This window comes from Acipenser ruthenus, chromosome 14, assembly GCF_902713425.1.
Source record: "Acipenser ruthenus chromosome 14, fAciRut3.2 maternal haplotype, whole genome shotgun sequence".
Taxonomy (NCBI): Eukaryota; Metazoa; Chordata; class Actinopteri; order Acipenseriformes; family Acipenseridae; genus Acipenser; species Acipenser ruthenus.
In genome coordinates, this window is record NC_081202.1 from 11,468,324 (window position 1) to 11,482,231 (window position 13,908).

The window sequence follows — 13,908 nt, forward strand, 5'->3', positions numbered from 1 at the left end:
ATATAAGGCATACAATCATAGGTATATCAAAAATGCATTTATTTTTCTTTTCACCAAAAAAAGAAAAAAATGTGTTACAGGTTAGATAACATAATGAATCATCAATGTAACATTATTTGAAGTGATTAGATTAAAACATGTTTAAATATACACAGATATTAATATATATATATATATATATATATATATATATATATATATATATATATATATATATATATATATATATAAAAGACAAAACACATATGGGCAGCAGTGTGGTGTAGTGGTTAGGGCTCTGGACTCTTGACCAGAGGGTTGCTCCAGTAAAAGCCCAACTGTATAAATGGGTAATTGTTTGTAAAAATAATGTGATATCTTGTAACAATTGTAAGTCGCCCTGGATAAGGGTGTCGGCTAAGAAATAAATAAATACAAATTCTCTAAGGCCTCTAAGTTTTAGTGGCGCTATCAGAGAAAATCTCTTCTTGACTGTTGCTAAAATATGTGTACGCATCAATCTGACAGTTAATAACCTTCATTTTTCTTAAACAAATGTAATAATTACAGCCACCTTGCTTAACATTATCGGGCAGTGTGGTAACAGTATGCGCTCCCAGAACTTTGTGCCAAAGTTTCCTGAATCCTTACAGCTGATGTCTCCCTTTACTATATTTATATACTAGATATGCTGAAGTTTGCTACTGTCCAAGTCATCAGTGCTGAAATTAGTCTCCTTGACCTGTTTGAATACATTCTTGATCAAAAGGAAATGATGGGACTGGTGCTCGGCAGGACAGCCCCAAAACGGGCCAGGATAGAGTCTGGCAACTGGCAGATTTGTGAAGAAATGTAAACGGCAGTAAAAAGCTGCACTGCTCAGCTATCATAAGTCATCCCCGTCATCTGTGCTAAAGCTGCACCTCCTGCTGCTCCCTTTGGACGCGACGGGCGAAGTGGCAGACAAGAGAGGATCAGTCCCAAATGGAGACAAGTTGTCATCCATCAGAATCTCGTCCAGCCGGTGCTCTTCTTTTAGTGTGGCACTGAAGGAGAAGTCTGTGAAGTGTGACAGTGGATCGGAGAAGGTCGTTGAGCCATGTTTGAGGTCAGTGCCTGATATCTGAGACATTGCCGCCTGCTGCATGTACTCTCCGTTCATGTCCTCCTGGTAAGGCTGCTGCTGTTGCTGCTGCTTCATGAGATGGGAGGCGAGGTCCACAGTCCCTAATGAAGAGGCCATGATAGGGAGTCCATGTGCACGGGCCTGCATTTCCAGCTCCTGCGTCAATAAATAAGGAGAAAGGTGTTTTTTTCTGCTGTCTTTTGTGAGTCTTTTTTCTGTGTGCCTTAATGAACCACTTGAAAGTACTTTCCTCTATATCTTACAAAGGTTGTTTTAAATAAACCCAGCCTATGAGGTTGTATCATAAACCCTATAGAGCTTTCCAGTATATCTTATATATCTTATGAGGGCCGTTCAAGTGAACCATGCCCAGGAGGGTGTATCATGGCACAATGATCTTAGGAAATGGTTATTTTTTCCCTCAGAGTATTCCAGGTCAGGTGACATCTGCTTCTTAAAAAGTTGGTGATGTTATTCAGAACTGTTACACCTGCAGGTATTGCCCAGGAATATTTAACCAATGCTTGTTCACCTTTCATAAAAAGGAGTTTAAGTCACACACCACTTGTAGTCCAAACCTGCCTTCATTGATTTTTGAAGCTGCATCCAGCTATTTTATTTGATAAAACATCATCGATGTAGTACAACAATGGGACAAAACTAAATGTAGTGCCTCCTAGGGACAGGGGACTACATAAGGGACAAAGGATTACATTTGTAGCTTGACTATGACATTACCTGTTATACAGCACCGTAATTGTTAAAATGTAGTTAACACACCCAGATAACTTTAAATATAAAGTACACACAGGTTCTTTGTAATATGGCAATTATACAAACTGGAACTAAACAAGCAGTAAACTACTAAAATACAGCAGCCATTTATAAACTTGAGCAAGTCTGTTTTAGGGCTATATTTGTTAAGGTCCTGGTTTGTATCAACCATAGCTGCATCATGTTGTTTCTCTAATGAGGTATCATTGGATGTGTGGCAGCATTTAAAAATACATAATTACACAAATATTGTACCCTGATTGTGTCAGCCTTCTCTGTGTCTGTTCCACCAAGGAAAAATTATAGTAACAATTTGTATACAATTGCATTTTTACTGATAACTTCAGATTGAAGGGGGGAATTGCATGTCTTATCGTGACACAGAGTAATTCATTTAGTAAATAATTGGGATGCATCAGGAGGTGATGAGTTCTGTAATGCTTCTGCTGCATCATCTAAAAATAGGTCAATATAAACCGCTTCATTTGAATGAATCATTTTGAAAAGAGGTAAGCTACATTTGTCTTCGGTAGATTAGGCGAATCAAATCCACAGCTAATTTTTTTCCTCCTGACCACAACAGTTGTTTCTTTTAATCAGGTAATTACTGCTACCTGGTGCAGTTAAAGGCAAAGGGAAACTTGCATGCAAAAGAGAAACCCCCTTGTTTTTTTAGCTGTTTTAAACTGTTGGTGTTACTGCAGCCTCTACAGACCTGAATTTGCAGAAGAAGCCTTCTGTTGACGTGTTCCAGTTTCTTTTGCCTGTTCTCAAGCTCTCTCACTCGCTGCTGCTCTTTCTGGAGCCATTTAATGTACTCCACCGATGCTTTTAGAATCGTTCCTTTGTTCCATCGCATATCACTGCAGGATGTAAAGATAACCTTTTCACAAATGTGCACATCAGCAGAATTTTTAAAAACTTACAAAGGCTTTTCATATTAATAAGAAATGATGATTTACATGACCATTATTCACTCTCGGACATTATTGCTTCTGAATGGAAATTTTAATAGAATAGTTAAGTATATCTGCAGAAAGTCAACTCCGGAGCCCTTATATGGTAAAAAAAATTATCCCAGAATTAAAATTGGTGTCAGAAGAAGTAAAAAAAAATATGGGACTTTGGGAGGGAAGCTATATACAGCACATTCCTGATGTCATTACTCCTTTAAGAAATGAGTGGCTGTAAAATGGTCCTTTTCTTCAGAATAAGACATTTGTCTGATCTTGGCTAATAATCTCTTTTATCATGTGCTAATAGCATGGCAGAAATTGTAACCTTCACTTTAATTTTTAGCACAAGTTAAATTCCATTACAGCGCTGCCTGGTTTCTATAGTAGATAGGAACTACACTGGCAGATGCTTTGTGTACAGACCTTTACACAAGTACTTGCTTCTTTGCTTTGCATCTGATATATGCATGTGATAGTTTGGACTCATACAGTATATGGTGCATATAAGTCAGCGTGCCTACACATATTTTGTTTTTATTTATACTTACGGGTCATTTGACTTTGGAATTAGTGTGCCAAGTTCCTTGATTCTGTAATTGATATTGTATCTTCGTCTTCTTTCAACTATTAACAAAAAACACTGCATGGTTATTTTGTAGGCTTGCTTTAAAATGAATATTGTGTACAATACAAACATTTTCACAGAGAAGGTACTGCATAGGCAGCTACCAAACATTTCCCAATACAGTGCCTGGTCAATGCTACTCACCCCTAGAGGAATGATGTAACTTCATGGGAAGAGGGTAGTTCACGTCAGCAGCAATGATCATGCCATTACATTACATTACGGTAAAGCCTAGCATTTTTCAACTAGGCATTCAAATGTGCATCAGGAAACTAACAGACTTTGGGTAACATAGGGGCAGTCGTAAGACTTGTTTACAAAGACATTGCTACAGCTTTGCTTGTGAATGTTTCTGCAAGGCACTTTCCCATGCACTTACTGTAAAGGTTCTTACTCCTTGTTTGGTAATCATCTTTTGTTTGCATTGATGTTTCATTAATGCCCCTTGATTTGGGCATTTTGGTTGTAGTATAGCAAGGTTAGCTTGTTGGTGACTGTAGGAGAGGGTTATTAAACCAAAGTCCTAGATTCCTATACAGTAATAATACATAAATGCCACTGGTTTTGACTCAAGCTGCCTGGTGATAATAAAGAACTGTCTTGACTATAGAGACAGACATAAATGCTAAAACTGAGTTTGTACTCCTTCACTCCTGTCAGACACACTGTCTGTAAGACAACATTACCCCCTTGTGGACAAAGGCCCCCATATCAAGCACCTCGTGTCAAAGGCCCTATTCACAAAGCCTTAACTCTGATGATATTGCATTTTTCAGAGAGTTTTCTGTTGTTGTTCAAAATACATTTTTATGAATAAAATAAACTGACTAGAACTGTGTTTATTCATAAAAAACAGACTTTCATGAAAAAAGCATTCTTTAAAATAACTTAAAGCTTTGTCTAATCTTACACTGTTTCCCTGACCTGATTCTACAAAACTGCTATTTCAAGAAAAACATATAGAAAATCTATGAAATGTAAAGGGTTTTTTTTTTGTTTTTTTTTTAATTTATTGTATTTGGGGCACTTAGTAAATTCAACCTACTGTATGAGGCTACAACTTTAAACAAATAACAATATCAAATTGGCTATTGCCTGCAACACTAATGCCAAAGTCCTAGTCATATCCTCTGTATATTTAATCATAATTCAACATGGAAAGTGTGTAGGAAGGAGGTGAATATGTACAATAGGCATATAGATAGATGCAGATCTAAAACATAGATATAATGTAAAATGTTCTTACTTAAATTGTGGTTGTCTTTTTTCTGTCGTTCTTTGGCTAGAGTACGTGTGTCAAATTCTGAAAGACACAAAAAAACAAAAATTGCAGTATGAAGTTTCAGTACATAGTATAAATGGTATTATGACTGGGTTACTGCTTCAGCTGTTTATCCAGATTAACTCAGATTCTTCCTCCCCAGGGCACGCACAGTAACTCAGCAGCCTTGCATGACCCCCTTTGATATTTCTTTCAAGCCGTGTGCCCTCTGATACCAAATGCATTAACATTTGTTCACAATCAAATCAGTTTGTCAGAAACTAACTCGCAGTTCCAAGTTTGCTTGCTGACACAAATAAACTGTACATTCTATTTCAAATTTTTCTAAAATTATATAATTGTATTTTTGATTGAATTAATCAATTAGTTTTTTGTTGATTTAATAAGGTCACTTGAACTTACTATAATGGCCCATTGTCCTACTGCTCAGTTATATGAAAAGATACTAATTTACTTATATATTCATTGAAGGGGAAAGATCTGGAGACATCGTTGCTATTTCCTAAATCAATTAGGTTTACTTGATGCATGACATTCATAAAAAGTCACAGTGTGCTTTGTGTCTGTGTTGTCAGACTGGGAATACAGGCATCCAGCTAATGTGTACTGAACCATTGATAATTGGTAATGCTGCTAATACATTTTGAAACCCAAACGTTCCTCGGTTTTAAACAATACTTAGCTGAAGAGATACATCAGTGTTCTTTGGGCTCCCTACATAATGTCATTCAGTGTACTTGACTGGTTTTACATTTTCTTCATTAGGGTCTGACAGGGAAATGTGTTGTTTTCTATCATTTTTTTTTTTTTAATTGTAACATCAGTGCACATCCGTTGAATATGTAATGGACTTATTGGTATTAAATTGAGCACATTCTGTGCACAATGTATTATTGGATAACTGCTGTCTATCCACACAGCTGCAGTACCAGAACTGAAAGTAAACCTGTATTGCTTTTATAGCAGTGTTCAATGTTTATAATGCAAACATGCACTCAAGTACAATAAGGGCTCTTTTAACAAGACACAGCATGCAAACTATACTCCAATAGCACAGGATTTAGGTTCCTTAATGCATTAGTCCTAGTTTGTGAAATAAAATAAAAACTACTAAGCTAATACACTGACTCGTTTCTATGTGTGCTAAAAGACTTTCAATCGTCGGTAACATTAAATGTGGGGTGTTTCCGTGTGGCTTACTGTAAATGTGTGATATCTTAGCAAAGCAGCCAATAATATTTCTGTACAAATGTTTTTAAATGTGTCTGGATTCTCCTTAAGAAGCAGGAGTTTATTATAACAGTGCACTAGATAAGTAAGTATATGTGTGGTAAACAATTTGAACTTCTCTTTGAGATGCACATGTTTAACTCTTGAGTTTTTTGGGGTTTTTTAATAATGCTTTTTTGGCAGATTCAGTTTTTTTTTTAGTTTGATATTCATGAAACTCTTTTTAAACGGTTTGTTAAAGTGGTCATTCATATCAAACAGTATTTTATTCATTAAATAAAATAATTCTGTAAATACAGCAACTCGTGAGTTAAAGCTTTGTGAATACATCCCACAATAAGTTCAGCTTGTTTTTGGTTTAAGTAACGTGTGTTGTGTTTCGTACCTGTGGCTTCCCTTTTTTCAATGAGGTTTGTGGGACATGAACCAGACGTCAGTCCATAATTAGTAGCTGTCATACCTTGGTCATCGGCGTACACATCCAAAATACTGCTGGTCAGTGGCAGCTTGTCATAAAAAAAATAAAAAGAGTACTATTAGGATCTGCCCAGCACATGTCTGTGAGAATAAAAAAACTGTTATTGAAAACATGCTACTGTATACAACTGGATTATAGTTTCAAAAAATACAAAGGTGTCTGCTAAATAAGTAAATAAATAAATAAATAAATAAATAAATAAATACATAAACAGGCCATTGTTTTAGAAGTATTAAAAATGTATATTGCACATTTGGCACATGAAAGTATGTCTTTATCATAATTACTTGTATATTGCTTTTTATTAATCGAACAAGTACTTTACTGACAGATAGTTTAACCTCTCACAATTAGACCATATTCTTTTATGCTCCAGGTTTTACAGCAGATTCTGCTGCTCTTTCATCTCCTGAAACCCTGACTGAAGTCCAGACTAGCACTGAGGAAAGACTAGCCATGCAGGTCATTGCAATGCAGGCAATGTTCTATATTGTAATAATCTTAACAGTTGAAAACCTAAATACCTCCATCGTTGAACTCTATTTTAATCCCCCCTAATGTTTTCCCTCCAGGGGACCCCAATATTAACACCACTAAATACAATAATAAATACACTGGAATGCAAATAAGCTGGTTTATGAATTGTAGGCTGCTGTTAAGATCCTGCAATAGACCACTTCGTCTTTAGTACAAAACAATGAGTATGAACAAAGCTAATTGTATAGCATGACTGGGCTAATCTCTGACTATAAGCACAATAATACAAGCTTCACTAAATGCTGCCTTCTGATGCAATACTGATGGGGCTGTTAAAGTGCTTTTCCAAGCAGGAGCATACAAACTGTTCTCTAGTACTTTTTTTTTTTTTTTTTTTTCAATCACTTAAGTCTAGTGTAATTCCATATGTATTCCCGTATGTATATGTAAGATATGTTGACATAGCAAAATGATGTGATGCATTCTATGTCTAATTAAAATTGATTGATCCATATGAGCATCATATAATTTCATTAAACCCTAAAGGGAACATTTTACTAGCCCTTGCACAGCTTGACTGAGCCATTCATCCTTGTACTTTTTTGAGGCTACACCAGCTGCAGTTAACAAAATCTGCTTATAAATGTCACACCTCCAAAGGAATTAGCTCCAGTTGAAGAATGTAAGGAACCTGGTACTGCTAAAGTTTCAACTGTGTTTAGTGTGTAGGATTTACAGGGATTACGATATGTTAAGCACATTCCATTTGAAGAATTAACTTTGTTCTAAATCTAACCATGATGCTGCAAGCGTTGTAACTTTCAAATACATTGAAAAGAAAAGCACTGAACTATCATAAAAGGTGTATAATCTAAGTTATTATAGATCACTGTCTTGCAAAAACAACAGCACATCACACTCAACCACACAGAAACACCTTTTCTCACTAAAGTGTTTATATCCAGTAAAAAAAAAAAAAAAAAAAAAAAACTACTGTATAAATGGGTAATTGTATGTAAAAATAATGTGATATCTTGTAACAATTGAAGTTGCCCTGGATAAGGGCGTCTGCTAAGAAATAAAATAATAATAATAATAATAATAATAATAATAATAATAATAATAATAATAATAATAATAATAATAATAATGCTTTCAGATCATTACAAACAATAAAGCAGGATTTAATTAAAAGCTTTCTTGTAATTAACAAGTAGGCTATTAACCCAGGGATATCAAAAGGTAAATAAAAGGAATTTTTAATTTTAGAATTACACATTTAGAAATCCAGTTTGATAATTTGTATCTGTTGTATAACAATAAGTAATACAAAGATACACAGTCCAACTGTATGAATGTAATTTGTGATAAGGATTCATTATTTCTACAGTCCTCATATTTACAGCTACTTTCAATTACCATGCCAATGCACATTTTGCAGAAAGTTTTAAAGAAAAATCCAAGCCAAACAGATAACCACTATCTTACTGATTTACAGCCAGCTTGGATATTGGCTGCTAAATTGTAAATCGGATAACTGATCATCTAAGTATTCAGAAAGAGAATTACTATTTCTTACCAGCTTTATTTTCTGAGAGTCTATAATCTCCACAATAGCAATCGTTTTGCTTTTCTCCTTCATTTCGCCTTCCCTGCTCAAAGCTGACTTGCAAGCATTAATCAAGCGAAAATGTGCTTAGCTTTAGCTCATGTAAGGAGATGAACTTTGACTCCCTCTTGGACTTTAAGCCTAATCTGATCTAGAGTGTAATTCACAAAAGCATTCTCCGCTGTGCCAAAAGTAGCAAGTGTGCTTGTTAATGTTTACCGAACCTCCTCCTCAGAACCATTTCATTAGTTACAAAACTGCATGACACCAAATGAAGGTTTGTTCTCATAACCCTTGAAATATTTTGATGCATGCTCATATATGGTATTAGACTCTAGTTTACTACATTTACTACAGTGAATGTTTCTTCTGTGCAGTAACAATACCTCTAGGGACGCGACGTGCTAAACAGCAACATTTCAATCAATGATGTGCTTTTTCCAAACAATTACATAAACTAAATACCCTTATAACATTATTCAGCAGACTATAGCCCTTCAATATCCCCTATAGCTTTAAAATGTCTTTTTTAAAAGACATTTATTTTTCTGTTAAACTGTTCTTAAGAATATAATAGGAATTTTGAGGCATTTCAAATGTTACTATTATTATTGTTGTTGTTGTTGTTAATAATAATAATAATAATAATAATAATAATAATAATAATAATAATAATAGTTAATTAATTCGTTTACAGTTCTTCGAAATGTAATCTTATAATATTTAATACTGCAATTTCCTAAAAAGCAGAGCAAAGCCTAGTTAAAAGTGTATCTTAAAGTACCGTTAACTTTGTAATGCATTGTACTTCACCAGGCAGTTATGCAAATTTCTTTAGCCCCCATCACAAAATGTTCTTGTATAGAAACTTCCATCTCACAGGTCTGTAGCCTAATCTGTGTTAGAATCAAAAGCCATATTTAAATACACTAGGAGGCTAATTGCTTTCATTCAGATGATGACAGATAATGAGACAGGATTTTTGCTTTAGATTGAAGTACATTGCTGGTCCATTCTCTGTGATGGACTGCATGTACCTGCACTATGCCATATATTGCCAATTGCAACATGAGATTGTATCTATAACTCATTGCTCTCAACAGTTACCAAATTTAAATGCATTTTAATGACAAACATTGGAATCAATGAAAAATAATATCTAGTGAATATGATGACAAACAATGTCAATGACAAACATTGCACAACTTACAGTGTTCGGCATTATAACATTTGGCTCCATACACCCCAAACCATCATCATTGAAACCAGATTCAAGGCTCATTAAGTCGTCAATAACTTCGTCCATTTGGAACTAAGTAAAAAAAAAATAATAATACTTAAATAACATTATAATACAAAAGCAGCAATTTTAAAGTTACATTAAAACCCACTAAGATAAGAAAGCCATTTTATAAAACTGCATTTTTAGTCTTGACTTGAAAACTGTAACGGTCCCAGCTTCCCTGACAAATGAAGGCAGAGGATTCCATAATTTAGGAGCTCTACAAGAAAAAGCACTATCTCCCATGTTGCTTTTGTTGACCTTAGGAATAACCAGCAGCCTTGCATCCTGTGATATCAGAGTGCGGTTTGGAAGATACAGGGTCAGTAACTCCTGCAAATTACTAGGTGCTAATCCATTCAGGGCCTTCTAAGTTAACAGCAACATCTTAAAATCAATTCTATACTGCACAGGGAGCCATTGTAAAGAGGCCAAAACAGGGGTAATATGTTCACTTTTTCTGGTTTTAGTCAGAATTCTAGCAGCAGTATTCTGAACAAGCTGCAAGCGCGATACCACACGTTTTGGGACACCAGAAAAAAGTTTGTTATTACACAATTATTATTACATAATAGCGATAGTCAATTCCCTTTAATACAGAAGAGCAAGTGTGCTCCCTTTGATTTACCTCATTGTCACGGTTGGCCGCAAGTGTCAGTAGTGTCACTGGACTGTCTTGGGTACTGTTGTCGTTTACAGATGGCAGATGTCCATTCCTCATAACCGGCCCTGTACCCAGCGACTGTGCTGGATGGGGGTGAGAGACTGAGTGTCCCTGATTGGCTAGCTTTGTACCTAGCGTTAGGTACTGCTTCTGTCTCTGGGCTTGTTGTATGTGGTACTCAGGTGAGTTTTCCAAGTGAGTCTGGACCTGTAAGAAATAAATGTTTTTTTTGTTACATTTCATTATCAAATGACACTGCCGTACCAATCTTAAAGCTTCCTGTGATCTACTGCTGCTGTTTCATTCAACCTTTAGCAGGTCCTTTCACTGAATGTTCACCAAAAAGTAAGTAAAAAAAAAAAGGATATAACAAGTTCTAAACAAAATATATTGTTCTGATATCGATAAAGCCACATTTCTATGGCTTGTTAGTTTCAGACTTTTTAAATTAGTTTAATTAGATTTGGGACCTAGATTTTAATTTCCCCAAATCAATATCTGTATTTAAGTTTAAATCGTATTTAAAAGTGTAATTTAAAGTTACGAAAAGTTGTCAGTTAAGCCGTCTTGAATAAAAAATACTAATAATAAAATGAAATCATCTGCCGTTACAGAAAACGTTAAAACTTTCTATTCCTGCCCCTCACCTTGTAGTAGCTACAGTCTGTTAAATGTGGCATTCTTAAAACAAAAGCAGACAGATACTTCACTCCAGGTCTTATTAGCAATGGGAAGACAAATCTTCTTCAGCCTGTAGTAAAGGACTGCCGAATCTGATGCTCAGTGGTGACTTTATAAACTAACAGGGCATGCTTAAAGACCTAATTGGTTAAAGCCAGCCCAGGCCTTGATTGCATAGACTGATAAATACTTCAAGCAGAAAGATGTCACATTACTTTGGTTTGATCACAACAGGATATCTGCACTTTGCATATATCATCGATTCAACAGGACTGCCCTATTCTGTTGTTACGGACAACCAATGGCAGACATGTCTTTCACTGGATTTTCCTTGAGGGGGCTAAACATAAATACTACTTGTTCTTGTGGGTTTTTAAATAACTCTGCTGCCATTTTTATCACCGATTTCTGTAGCTCATTGTCTGTCTGTTCCCAAAGAAAAATAGTCATGAACTTTGCCTTTTTAACAGCTCTAATCTATTTGTGGACTTCTCAAAAATATGACCCGAGGCTATACATAATACATTTTCCATTTCATCAATACATTTGATACAGTCTGCTTTCATCATACTGTTGAAATTATTTATAGTTTTAGCTGTTGCTTAACGGCAAGTTAATTGTCGGCAGCATAAAGTATTTATAGATGTACAACGAAAAAGAATGGTAACTTTAAAATATCGGTTGAATTGCAAGGAAGACATCATAAAGTTGTGATATATTTCATATTTACATAAAATGTATGTATTCCACAACATAGGGACTGACACATACGTGGCTTGTTTTTTTCACTATGTGACTTACACAGTTAAACCTTGTGAAATATTGAGGGCAGTAAATAAGTGACGGGACCTCATAGAGTAAAGTGCACCAGCTGTAAAATGGACTTGGTCTTTCTGTGAATTAGCAGAATTTGTGAATTATCAACAGTGAAATACTGTAACGAAGATACGTCCTACAAATAACTGTTACTGTTCTACCTACATATTAAAGTACAGCATCACTGTACAGTGTCTTATCTGCTTATTGGGATGCAGCTACTTAAATCAGTGTCTCAGTGTTTTCACAGCTGGTAATGATTTGCCGAACAATCACTGGTCAAGTCTCTCAGCAGAGTGAGATGGTATGGTGCTCAGAATCAGACCTAGTACCATGTTGCCTAGCATGCTGTCTTACGGAGAAAGTAATGACTTTCTGATATTTGCAATGCTACATAGCAAACAGAATGATATCCATGTCTACCAGATTAATGGTGATGAAGCGAAATATCCAAAGTCAACGTTTTCTTTTTCACAAAAAGTAATGGACAATGGCACTGACTACAGTACAGCACAGTGCTCATCAAACAGTTCTGTATTGACTATAACCATGATTCGCCTGCAGTGTTCGATGCTGTAATGGTACAGTAGTATTTCACACAACACTGTTACACATGCATGTACTGTAGGAGAGATGGATATAGTATTAAGACATTAGGCAGTCCAAGATTAGTAGTGCTTATTGTGAAACCAGCCATAAATGTTAAAGGCAACAGGCTTGATAATTTGAAATCCTTGCTGTGTTTGCAGTCTAAAGAAAAAGACTAATTACGTTAACAAAAACAGGATATATTGAAAATGCATTCAAATTTATTGGTTCTTTCTGAATGATACAGCCCTCATTTTGTTTCTTTTCTTCAATTATTTGTATGAAACAAACACATTGCAGTCTGTTGGTGAACTAGTCTGACTGACCTCACAACCAAATGCTTTAAAAGACTTAAACAAGCCAATGAAAAGTGAAAGCAGCCAGCTGAGCTTTTTATACCAGAGCTGCCGATAGGCCCCTTCCTGGGATGATGCACTCGGTCCCGCCCACCGAAGGAATAAAACTGCCACCTTAAGGAAGCCATTTCTCTTTTTCCATTGAACCCGTGAGGGCGACCGATGCGACAAATGCAAGGGAAATACAATCGACCCGGTTCGACTCTAGAAGCTCTTTTCTATCAACACGCTCCGCTCAACACAGAGGTCTTACCGTACCGACTTGAGAAAAAGAAAAAGAGACATGGCTTCCTTAGAATGACAGTTTTATTCTCTCGGTGGGCGGGACCGAATGCATCATCCCAAGAAGGGGCCTATCAGCAGCTCTGGTACAGAGCGCTCAGCGATACCTGCCCAATGGGCAGGCATATCGCATACATAATGTTCGTTGGTGGTTGTCTTCGAATTGAAAGGGAAGCTCACATTTCTATTTTCACAGCGGGGGTTATATTTAAAGAGACGGCTTCAAGATTTCAACAAAAATTCTATTCACTTTAAAATCTGTCATTTTTCATCAAACTTAACCTTCTGACTATATCCCTCATAAACACGTCAATGTTCTTTCAACGGTTAAGAGACCACAAAAGCAGTATTTCAGAGTAGTCGAGTCCTATGAAAATGTACTATTTTTGGGTTCCAAATCATTTTCATAATACAGTAGCACATAAATAGATGCTCTTAAGATAAAAAAAAAAAAAAAAAACTGATACATTATTGCTTTGTATTTATTTTAATTTCATAGTTATTTATTTCCAATTATTTTAAGTCATGATTAAAGCCAGTACATTTTTTCCTATAATTAAAATAATTAAAAGTATATATATATATATATATATATATCACTACAATAATGTATATGGTATGATTATATCTCAATTTCAATGCATAACTTATTTTCATTTTGTTTTTCAACGACTGCTATTCCTCTGTAAAATAAAATAATCTT

General features: G+C 35.5%; 1 protein-coding gene across 5 annotated transcripts in view; it reads right to left on the reverse strand.

Moving 5' to 3' along the window:
• Positions 1-229: 229 nt before the first annotated feature.
• Positions 230-13,908, reverse strand: part of LOC117419598 (transcription factor EC-like) — a 51,035-nt gene continuing 37,356 nt past the window's right edge. For 2 of the 5 annotated variants that reach the window (XM_058985818.1, XM_034032493.3), the window contains 7 exons: positions 10,447-10,689; positions 9,747-9,848; positions 6,358-6,478; positions 4,707-4,763; positions 3,384-3,459; positions 2,595-2,742; positions 230-1,261 (listed from right to left, as the gene is read on the reverse strand). In XM_058985818.1, the coding sequence (XP_058841801.1) occupies positions 866-1,261; positions 2,595-2,742; positions 3,384-3,459; positions 4,707-4,763; positions 6,358-6,478; positions 9,747-9,848; positions 10,447-10,689 (1,143 nt within the window). In that variant the 3' untranslated portion in view covers positions 230-865. Of the gene's footprint in view, positions 1,262-2,594; positions 2,743-3,383; positions 3,460-4,706; positions 4,764-6,357; positions 6,479-8,506; positions 8,996-9,746; positions 9,849-10,446; positions 10,690-11,129; positions 11,223-13,908 lie in introns of those variants that run through there. The other 3 variants (XM_058985820.1, XM_058985819.1, XM_034032494.3) reach the window with 3 other exon arrangements.